Source organism: Biomphalaria glabrata, chromosome 7 (assembly GCF_947242115.1).
Source record: "Biomphalaria glabrata chromosome 7, xgBioGlab47.1, whole genome shotgun sequence".
Taxonomy (NCBI): domain Eukaryota; kingdom Metazoa; phylum Mollusca; class Gastropoda; family Planorbidae; genus Biomphalaria; species Biomphalaria glabrata.
In genome coordinates this window covers 22212461-22225000 of record NC_074717.1, presented here as the reverse complement: position 1 = coordinate 22225000, position 12540 = coordinate 22212461, and the positions used below count along the sequence as shown (strand labels likewise).

General features: G+C 30.5%; 1 protein-coding gene across 3 annotated transcripts in view; it reads left to right on the top strand.

Annotated features, from left to right (window-relative positions):
• LOC106053840 (engulfment and cell motility protein 1-like) overlaps window positions 1-12540 on the top strand; it is a 77294-nt gene that overhangs the window by 22938 nt on the left and 41816 nt on the right. For all 3 annotated transcript variants that reach the window (XM_013209477.2, XM_013209479.2, XM_056034575.1), the window contains 6 exons: window positions 5676-5751; window positions 5873-5923; window positions 6174-6343; window positions 6900-6999; window positions 7201-7289; window positions 7983-8048. In XM_013209477.2, the coding sequence (XP_013064931.1) occupies window positions 5676-5751; window positions 5873-5923; window positions 6174-6343; window positions 6900-6999; window positions 7201-7289; window positions 7983-8048 (552 nt within the window). The remainder of the gene's footprint in view (window positions 1-5675; window positions 5752-5872; window positions 5924-6173; window positions 6344-6899; window positions 7000-7200; window positions 7290-7982; window positions 8049-12540) is intronic.

Genomic DNA, 12540 nt, shown 5'->3' with positions numbered 1-12540 from the left:
AAGTGCAATACTGATCCAACACAATTTTATAGTGCAATACTTGATCCAACACAATTTTATAGTGCAATACTTGATCCACAGTAACACAATTTTATAGTGCAATACTTGATCCAACACAATTTTATAGTGAAATACTTGATCCAACACAATTTTATAGTGCAATACTTGATCCAACACAATTTTATAGTACAATACTTGATCCACAGTAACACAATTTTATAGTACAATACTTGATCCAACACAATTTTATAGTACAATACTTGATCCAACACAATTTTATAGTGCAATACTTGATCCACAGTAACACAATTTTATAGTACAATACTTGATCCACAGTAACACAATTTTATAGTGCAATACTTGATCCAACACAATTTTATAGTACAATACTTGATCCAACACAATTTTATAGTACAATACTTGATCCAACACAATTTTATAGTGCAATACTTGATCCAACACAATTTTATAGTGCAATACTTGATCCACAGTAACACAATTTTATAGTGCAATACTTGATCCAACACAATTTTATAGTACAATACTTGATCCACAGTAACACAATTTTATAGTACAATACTTGATCCAACACAATTTTATAGTGCAATACTTGATCCAACACAATTTTATAGTGCAATACTTGATCCACAGTAACACAATTTTATAGTACAATACTTGATCCAACACAATTTTATAGTACAATACTTGATCCAACACAATTTTATAGTGCAATACTTGATCCACAGTAACACAATTTTATAGTGCAATACTTGATCCACAGTAACACAATTTTATAGTGCAATACTTGATCCACAGTAACACAATTTTATAGTGCAATACTTGATCCACAGTAACACAATTTTATAGTACAATACTTGATCCACAGTAACACAATTTTATAGTGCAATACTTGATCCACAGTAACACAATTTTATAGTACAATACTTGATCACAGTAACACAATTTTATAGTACAATACTTGATCCAACACAATTTTATAGTGCAATACTTGATCCACAGTAACACAATTTTATAGTACAATACTTGATCCACAGTAACACAATTTTATAGTACAATACTTGATCCAACACAATTTTGTAGTACAATACTTGATCCAACACAATTTTATAGTGCAATACTTGATCCAACTCAATTTTATAGTACAATACTTGATCCAACACAATTTTATAGTGCAATACTTGATCCACAGTAACACAATTTTATAGTACAATACTTGATCCAACACAATTTTATAGTACAATACTTGATCCACAGTAACACAATTTTATAGTACAATACTTGATCCAACACAATTTTATAGTACAATACTTGATCCAACACAATTTTATAGTGCAATACTTGATCCAACACAATTTTATAGTACAATACTTGATCCAACACAATTTTATAGTACAATACTTGATCCACAGTAACACAATTTTATAGTACAATACTTGATCCACAGTAACACAATTTTATAGTGCAATACTTGATCCAACACAATTTTATAGTACAATACTTGATCCAACACAATTTTATAGTGCAATACTTGATCCAACACAATTTTATAGTGCAATACTTGATCCAACACAATTTTATAGTACAATACTTGATCCAACACAATTTTATAGTGCAATACTTGATCCACAGTAACACAATTTTATAGTGCAATACTTGATCCAACACAATTTTATAGTACAATACTTGATCCACAGTAACACAATTTTATAGTACAATACTTGATCCAACACAATTTTATAGTACAATACTTAATCCAACACAATTTTATAGTACAATACTTGATCCACAGTAACACAATTTTATATTGCAATACTTGATCCAACACAATTTTATAGTGCAATACTTAATCCAACACAATTTTATAGTACAATACTTGATCCACAGTAACACAATTTTATAGTGCAATACTTGATCCAACACAATTTTATAGTGCAATACTTGATCCAACACAATTTTATAGTACAATACTTGATCCACAGTAACACAATTTTATAGTACAATACTTGATCCACAGTAACACAATTTTATAGTACAATACTTGATCCAACACAATTTTATAGTGCAATACTTGATCCACAGTAACACAATTTTATAGTACAATACTTGATCCAACACAAGTTTGTAGTACAATACTTGATCCAACACAATTTTATAGTGCAATACTTGATCCAACACAATTTTATAGTACAATACTTGATCCACAGTAACACAATTTTATAGTACAATACTTGATCCACAGTAACACAATTTTATAGTACAATACTTGATCCAACACAATTTTATAGTACAATACTTGATCCAACACAATTTTATAGTACAATACTTGATCCACAGTAACACAATTTTATAGTGCAATACTTGATCCAACACAATTTTATAGTGCAATACTTGATCCAACACAATTTTATAGTACAATACTTGATCCACAGTAACACAATTTTATAGTACAATACTTGATCCAACACAATTTTATAGTACAATACTTGATCCAACACAATTTTATAGTGCAATACTTGATCCAACACAATTTTATAGTACAATACTTGATCCAACACAATTTTATAGTGCAATACTTGATCCAACACAATTTTATAGTACAATACTTGATCCAACACAATTTTATAGTGCAATACTTAATCCACAGTAACACAATTTTATAGTGCAATACTTGATCCACAGTAACACAATTTTATAGTGCAATACCTGATCCAACACAATTTTATAGTGCAATACTTGATCCACAGTAACACAATTTTATAGTGCAATACTTGATCCACAGTAACACAATTTTATAGTGCAATACTTGATCCAACACAATTTTATAGTGCAATACTTGATCCACAGTAACACAATTTTATAGTACAATACTTGATCCAACACAATTTTATAGTACAATACTTGATCCAACACAATTTTGTAGTACAATACTTGATCCACAGTAACACAATTTTATAGTGAAATACGTGATCCACAGTAACACAATTTTATAGTACAATACTTGATCCAACACAATTTTATAGTACAATACTTGATCCAACACAATTTTGTAGTGCAATACTTGATCCACAGTAACACAATTTTATAGTGCAATACTTGATCCAACACAATTTTATAGTGCAATACTTGATCCAACACAATTTTATAGTGCAATACTTGATCCACAGTAACACAATTTTATAGTACAATACTTGATCCAACACAATTTTATAGTACAATACTTGATCCAACACAATTTTATAGTACAATACTTGATCCAACACAATTTTGTAGTACAATACTTGATCCAACACAATTTTATAGTACAATACTTGATCCAACACAATTTTATAGTACAATACTTGATCCAACACAATTTTGTAGTACAATACTTGATCCAACACAATTTTATAGTACAATACTTGATCCAACACAATTTTATAGTACAATACTTGATCCAACACAATTTTATAGTACAATACTTGATCCACAGTAACACAATTTTATAGTACAATACTTGATCCAACACAATTTTATAGTGCAATACTTGATCCAACACAATTTTGTAGTACAATACTTGATCCACAGTAACACAATTTTATAGTGCAATACTTGATCCAACACAATTTTATAGTACAATACTTGATCCAACACAATTTTATAGTACAATACTTGATCCAACACAATTTTGTAGTACAATACTTGATCCAACACAATTTTATAGTACAATACTTGATCCAACACAATTTTATAGTACAATACTTGATCCAACACAATTTTGTAGTACAATACTTGATCCAACACAATTTTATAGTACAATACTTGATCCAACACAATTTTATAGTACAATACTTGATCCACAGTAACACAATTTTATAGTACAATACTTGATCCAACACAATTTTATAGTACAATACTTGATCCAACACAATTTTATAGTACAATACTTGATCCAACACAATTTTATAGTACAATACTTGATCCACAGTAACACAATTTTATAGTACAATACTTGATCCACAGTAACACAATTTTATAGTGCAATACTTGATCCAACACAATTTTATAGTGCAATACTTGATCCAACACAATTTTATAGTACAATACTTGATCCACAGTAACACAATTTTATAGTACAATACTTGATCCAACACAATTTTATAGTGCAATACTTGATCCACAGTAACACAATTTTATAGTGCAATACTTGATCCACAGTAACACAATTTTATAGTGCAATACTTGATCCACAGTAACACAATTTTATAGTGCAATACTTGATCCAACACAATTTTATAGTGCAATACTTGATCCAACACAATTTTATAGTACAATACTTGATCCAACACAATTTTATAGTGCAATACTTGATCCAACACAATTTTATAGTACAATACTTGATCCACAGTAACACAATTTTATAGTACAATACTTGATCCAACACAATTTTATAGTGCAATACTTGATCCACAGTAACACAATTTTATAGTGCAATACTTGATCCACAGTAACACAATTTTATAGTACAATACTTGATCCAACACAATTTTATAGTACAATACTTGATCCACAGTAACACAATTTTATAGTGCAATACTTGATCCAACATAATTTTATAGTGCAATACTTGATCCAACACAATTTTATAGTGCAATACTTGATCCAACATAATTTTATAGTGCAATACTTGATCCAACATAATTTTATAGTGCAATACTTGATCCACAGTAACACAATTTTATAGTGCAATACTTGATCCAACATAATTTTATAGTGCAATACTTGATCCAACACAATTTTATAGTGCAATACTTGATCCAACACAATTTTATAGTGCAATACTTGATCCAACACAATTTTATAGTACAATACTTGATCCACAGTAACACAATTTTATAGTACAATACTTGATCCACAGTAACACAATTTTATAGTGCAATACTTGATCCAACACAATTTTATAGTGCAATACTTGATCCAACACAATTTTATAGTGCAATACTTGATCCAACACAATTTTATAGTACAATACTTGATCCACAGTAACACAATTTTATAGTACAATACTTGATCCAACACAATTTTATAGTGCAATACTTGATCCACAGTAACACAATTTTATAGTGCAATACTTGATCCAACATAATTTTATAGTACAATACTTGATCCACAGTAACACAATTTTATAGTACAATACTTGATCCACAGTAACACAATTTTATAGTGCAATACTTGATCCAACACAATTTTATAGTACAATACTTGATCCAACACAATTTTATAGTGCAATACTTGATCCAACACAATTTTATAGTACAATACTTGATCCACAGTAACACAATTTTATAGTACAATACTTGATCCACAGTAACACAATTTTATAGTGCAATACTTGATCCAACACAATTTTATAGTACAATACTTGATCCAACACAATTTTATAGTGCAATACTTGATCCAACACAATTTTATAGTACAATACTTGATCCAACACAATTTTATAGTGCAATACTTGATCCAACACAATTTTATAGTGCAATACTTGATCCAACACAATTTTATAGTGCAATACTTGATCCAACACAATTTTATAGTACAATACTTGATCCAACACAATTTTATAGTACAATACTTGATCCACAGTAACACAATTTTATAGTGCAATACTTTTTCAACAGATGGCACTTGGAAGATCCTAAATCCTTTGCTCTTAGATTCAATGAAGCTAATCAGAAAATGTATATAACAGAAAAGGTAACCCCCATTTATCACAAGTTGTAGTTAAGTTATAGAATTTAAAAAAAATGATAACAAAAGTATAGAAAATATGTTTTTTTTTTCTAAATTATAATGTTTTATATTGTTTGTTTTTCAGAATCGAAAAGATATTAGAGATGGTCAAGTTTTAAATTTGACACCATCAGCTGTAAGTTTGTTATTTTTATATGACTATAGTGAAATGATTTGTTTAGTTTGTAAAGGAATAAGATAATTGTAGCTAATTAGCTATCTTGTCTAAGTTTCATTTATGATAAAATTCATTTTATTGACATATAGGCTGTTTTCACTTTAAATAAATTTAAAAACTACAGTTCTAAACTGCTGTTTAGAATTAGTGAAAGATTTTAATATTCCTTTCATAAAATTAGCTGATTCTCTTTTCTTTTTGCTTTCAGCATCTTACAGCCAAATTGATCAAAGCTGCTTTGAGTGGTGAGCAGTTGTCAGACAAAACTGAAGCTTTGAGGAAGCTCACCTTCCTCTCGTCTGACATCACCTTCGCTGAAGAGTTTGTCAGGTTGGATGGGCACAAATTTCTCATTGAAAATATCACAAGTGGGAAATTGTGAGTACCCCTTGTTCAAAACTTTGTGGCTCAATGAAAAATTTTACTAATTCCTATTTTTTTAAAAATAATCCTAAATAACATTAAGTTCTTATTTTAAATTCTGCTTGATTACCATTTGATTTGCCTTGGCACCAGATTTTATTTGTTATGATAAATTTGCCTTGGCACCAGATTTTATTTGTTATGATAGATTTGCCTTGACACCAGATTTTTTTTATTATGATAGTCAATAATAATTGTAATTAAAAAGGTCATATGAAATAGCATTAAGGTAGCCTATGTTTAATTTTTTTTCAAAAGCTTGACTTGCCTGTCTATACATTGTGTAATACTGAATTTCCATTTCTTCTTTAAGCTATTAACTTGTTAAAGACCATTTTCTCAGGCTATTTCATACCTTTGAATGTCAAGAGAATATAGATTTTATTTTACTGTGACTGTATATTGCTTAGGCAATTATCACTGCATTAAAACGTTACCTCTATAGACACTTTTGGATGAAAGAATACTACTATCTTCAGCTATATCAAACAGTTTTTATTACTTTTTACAGTAAAGGTGACCCACTGACCAATACCTTGCAGTCATTTGTTCTTATAATGGACCATAATATTGTTAGCTGGGAAATGTTGGAGCCTGAATTTATCAAGAGAGTAAGTTTGTGAAATGAAAGTTTGTAATTTTGTTTTAAATCCAACTTCATAACATTTTCTGTTACCAGAGCATTATATATTTTCTATGAACACATTTAATTTTCAACTAGAGTGGGTGACATTATGTTACAGAGATGCACAAGCTGCCCACATTTTTACACTGCATGAATATCTTTACAGACAAAGTTTATTGTTTTCTAGGTTGCAGATTGTGTAAATATTACTGCCAATGCTGACACCACATGCCTTCAGTTTGCTTTGGACATTCTCAAGTCAGTTGTACTTAACTGGTAAGTAAACTTGGATTCAGATATATTTTTATTTTATGTATAACAGCATTGTCCACATAAAAAAAAATTAAATGTAGACTGGACTTGAACAAGAAAATCAATGTCCATTGTAGGCCTAGTTCAATTTTTTCTTTCAAAATTTGATAAAAATACTATTCTAGCATGTATGGGTTAGGGTTAAATTCTGTTGGAAATCTCTTTCAATTTAAAAAACAAACTCAAAATTAAGATGAACATAGATCTCCGAAGTGTATTACCTAATAAAAACATAACCACCTATTTAGTATTGTTGAGGGAATTAGTATAACAATGAAGACGTTTAATTTCAGGGTTTACTTGACAAATAAAAAAGGGCACCTCTGGGAGGACTATTTCTGTGTAGTGTAGTATTTTGTTATTTAAATAAACCTATATATTGTTTAGTCCTTACCCACCATTCCAATTCCTAACATTAAAAAATGCCAGATTCTGAAAAAAAAAAAAAAAAAAAGAATATGTGTTTGAGCTTTCTTGTTATTGCTTTCTGGATTTGTCTAAGTATCTTGATAACTTTTTAAGAAGTGAAAATAGAATTGTTAAAATAACAATTCTGAACTTCTTTAAAATCTTGTCAATTAGATTTTAAAGTTTTTTGAAAGTGATTTTATTTAGTTTTTTTTTTTATTACTCATGATATATTTTTTCTATAAATAGCTCTTCTAGGCAGTATGTCATTGAACAGACAGTGACACCAGTAAATGTAACTCCACATTTAGAGAGGTTTGTCTGCATTACTTTGTCTTTGTTCATCTATTAATTAGATTTATTTATATATTATTCATTTATTATCTATTTATTTTTCTTTTGCAAATTTGTTTCAATACAAACATTTGAAAGCTCCTTCATTATGATCAAAGATGAACATCTCAATGTCTGTGCACTCTGTAAATGAATGACAAGACGAATACCAGAAGCTGATTGAATGGTGTAATACTGGGTTCTTACTTCCTGAAGTGCTCTAGACACGTGACGAGACAAACACTATACGACTGACTCAAGTCCGTTCAGCAGACAACATGAAGATTTTATTTACAACATAATAATAATATACTGCACTCCTTGTTAGTGCTACAAGTCAAGAAATAATAATCCTATCCGCATAACAGCGGTACCAAAAGTATCCAATACGTTAACAACAAATCACGTCCGCATCTCAGCGGGTAACAATAAGAACAATTACTAGTGACACTGGAGCTTCAACTATAGATATCCATTGAAATACGAATAATACCTTAATATCCAATAAGCACATTATGAAATCGACTCTCAAATATTATTAATCAACAATGACTAGTCCTTCGACTTTCATGCTATATGCATACATATCCACCAGTCCAGGAAGAAACGTCCAACCTTCCTGTACCGGGAGCAAGACCTTACTGACTTGACTTGACTTGACTGAACTCAAAGTCAACTTTTCATTCTACTTCCTGTTTTCTACATCAGGAATTCCACGTGTCTTTTAAACTATTAACATGACGTGAACTTTAGATCATGCAATGTCAACTAAGACTGTGACATTACACCCTTTCCCTCAAAAAAAAGATTTTGTAAAAATCTTTTAAAATTTAAGTAATAATACTATTATATGTATAGTCACATCTTTTGAGAGAAAAAATAGTATATACAAATGTACAATGTGTTCTACAATCTCTTGCACATGTCTTATCATGCAATGAAAAAATGGATGAGACTAATTTGTGGTCTCATTTGATCTTACAATATTTGAAAAAATATTTGTCTGTGTGGACAATACTCATAGTTGTCAACATTTCTCAAAAAGCAAGTGTTTCTTCTTTACCCAAAATTTCAAAGTAAATTCTCAATTTATCAAAAGAATGCTTTCAATATTAATTTTACAACAGAGTGAGAGCAGCCGTGAAAAATGCTCGTATACAAATATACTTAGTTTATCCAATCAGGTTACATAATCAAATGAAAAATATTGACAATGGTTACATGGTCAAATTTAAAAATATTGACAATGTTCTCTCAAATAAATCAATGCAAGTGAAATATATCTATAATAAATATGTATGTTGTCTCAATGGTTTGTGTACGAAAATAATGACAATGTTTTGACAATGCAACTAAATCATGAAAGTCAAGAAAATATATTCTTCAATGATGATTTATGGGGAACGTCTAAATCATCAAAGTCATAAGCATATTAAAGCGTGAAGGTCGTTATCATGATATTCATTTGGCTCATATGTCTTACTGTGAACTCAAGTTGTTTTAACATAAGTATAAGTTACAATCTTCTCTCGAAAAATTAGTTTACGCTACACAATATCAATTATATTACTTTGAGCCATTAATATTGATCTAATAGTCTTCATCAATCAAATACAATGTTCTTTCAAAAAAATCAGTGCTTACATCACATATCAAATATATTGCTTCACGAGCCATCAATAATGCTCCAATAAATTTCTCATATTAAATACAATCTTCTCCTCAAAAAATCAGTGTCTACAACACATATCAAATATATTGCTTCACGAGCCATCAATAATGCTCCAATAATTTTCTCATATCAATACAATATTCTTCTCAAAAATCAGTGTCTACATCACACACTATATATATTACTTCACGAGCTATCAATAATGCTCCAATACTTCTCATATTAAATACAATCTTCTCAAAAAATCAGTGTCTACGACACACATCAAATATATTACTCCACGAGCCATCAATAATGCTCCAATAGTTTCTCAATAAATACAATCTTCTCCTCAAAAAAATCAGTGTCTACAACACATATCAAATATATTGCTTCACGAGCCATCAATAATGCTCCAATAATTTTCTCATATCAATACAATATTCTTCTCAAAAATCAGTGTCTACATCACACACTATATATATTACTTCACGAGCTATCAATAATGCTCCAATACTTCTCATATTAAATACAATCTTCTCAAAAAATCAGTGTCTACGACACACATCAAATATATTACTCCACGAGCCATCAATAATGCTCCAATAGTTTCTCATTAAATACAATCTTCTCCTCAAAAAAATCAGTGTCTACACCACACACTTCAAATATATTGCTTCACGAGCCATCAATAATGCTCCAATAATTTCTCATATTAAATACAATCTTCTCCTCAAAAAATCAGTGTCTACGACACACATCAAATGTATTGCTTCACGAGCCATGCTCCAATAATTTTCTCATTAAATACAATCTTCTCAAAAATCAGTGTCTACATCACACACTATCAAATATATTACTTCAGGAGCCATGAATAATGCTCCAATACTTCTCATATTAAATACAATCTTCTCAAAAATCATTGTTTGCATTCTCATCAAGTATATCGTTTCAAGCCTCGAATTAAGCTCAAATAGTCTTCAAAACTGATATGTGGGAAAAAATAAATTCATCAGTGAAGATCAATGTCACAATCATATTTATACAATTTACAAAGGTTATGTACATTTGAAAAAAATGAAAAATACATTTCAATAAATAGTGTCACATACTCAGGTTCCAATATGACTGAGTTCTGTTCAAATTGACTCATGAAAAAATAATTTACATATTTTCAAAAATTTGGACACATATGACCTTTTAAAGTGTCATCTGTACTAATACAATTAAAGTTATATGTAGAATATGGCATCAACAGATTCAATGAATTACACTTGTACTGGCTAATGAGTCCTTAAAGGTGCTAGTGTTATGTAAAATAGTGTGATAATTATAGTTGTTGACTTATGTGAACAATGTCATTGTTTAGTTATATTTCTGATATTTAATGATTTTGTGATGGTGTTGTATGTTGTGCTGCCCTATGTCTAGCTTGCTAACTACTAGTGTCATGTGTGTTTCCAGTTCTAATGTTTCTGTTTCGTGATGCGTTGTCCAGCCGGTTTGTAAGTAATGGATAGGAATTATTTTCTGGAGTTGAGTTCATGAATGCTACATGTTCGAGTTCGTGAGTGTCGATGGTTGCGGCTGAGTTGTCATAACTGCTAGGGCGTCTATGGATTCTATTGTTGCTGTTACTTTGCCATCTGTTTGAAGTATTTCTGTTGTATCTGTTTCGTTCGTGGCCATCACGTCTGGGTTGTCTGTGATAGTTCTGAAAGTTGTTGGTATTGTATTGCTGTCTTCTTTGATAGTTCTGGAAGTTGTAATTATCGTTGTTGGTGTTGTATTGCCTTCTTCTATCATTAGGACTATAGCTTTGGGTTGTTCTGCTGTTTCTTCTGTTGTCATATTTATTGTCTCGATATGAGCCACTTCGATATTGGAAAGTGCTTCTGTTGATTGATCTACATTGGCTCTTTATGTGACCCTTTATGCCACAGTTAAAGCAGGTTTTATTGTTGCTGTACTTGAATTTACTTGAATCAGTGTTAATGGTGGCAGCTATTTGATGGTCTCTTCTGTCGATGGTGTGATTGGGATGGCTGTCTTTGAATAAATTCAGGTTAGTTATGAGTTCTGTTTCGTTTTTAATTTTCTTCTTTCAGGAAAGTGAAAACGTTATCTGTAACATTCAATAGTACACTGTCAATTAAGAACATATCAATGATTTCGTCTGGTTTCTTCATGTCACAGTTGGAGAGTTCAAGCCACTTTAAGATATTTTGCTTAATTTTGAAAATAATTCTGTTGTAATCACCGTTCTTTTGCAATCTGATGTCTCGGAAGAGTTTTCTGTAGTGGTCCTCGGATTTGCCAAAGTGTTCGAGGAGTCTGTTTTTCACAGCCTTGTAGTCAGTCTTTTGTTCAGGTGTCAGGGTGGCTATTATGTTCAGCGGTTCACCTGCGAGATTGGCGAGTAGGTGCTTGGCCATATCTCTGGGAGACATGTCATACGTTGAGGCTATGTGCTCAAATTGCACGATGTAGTTTTCAAGAGTTTCATTTTTCTCATTGAACTTATGGAACTTTGAAACGTATGGTTTGGCTTGCTGTGTCAGTGGTTGTAATATGTTCGGATTTACTTTTGCAGCTTCCAGTTTAGCTAACTCAACTTTTCCCTCTATTTCTTTCATTTCTCTCTGATGCGCTCTTTCTGCCGCTCATTCATCTCGTTCCGCTACTTCACGTTCTTTCTTCTTTAATTCATCCAATTCTCTTTCGATAAATTCTCTTTTCTTTTCACCCTTCAATTCCATTTCTCTGGCCAACTCCAAGATTTTATCATAGGTAGACATTGTTGATAGGTATGGGCTTAGGCTT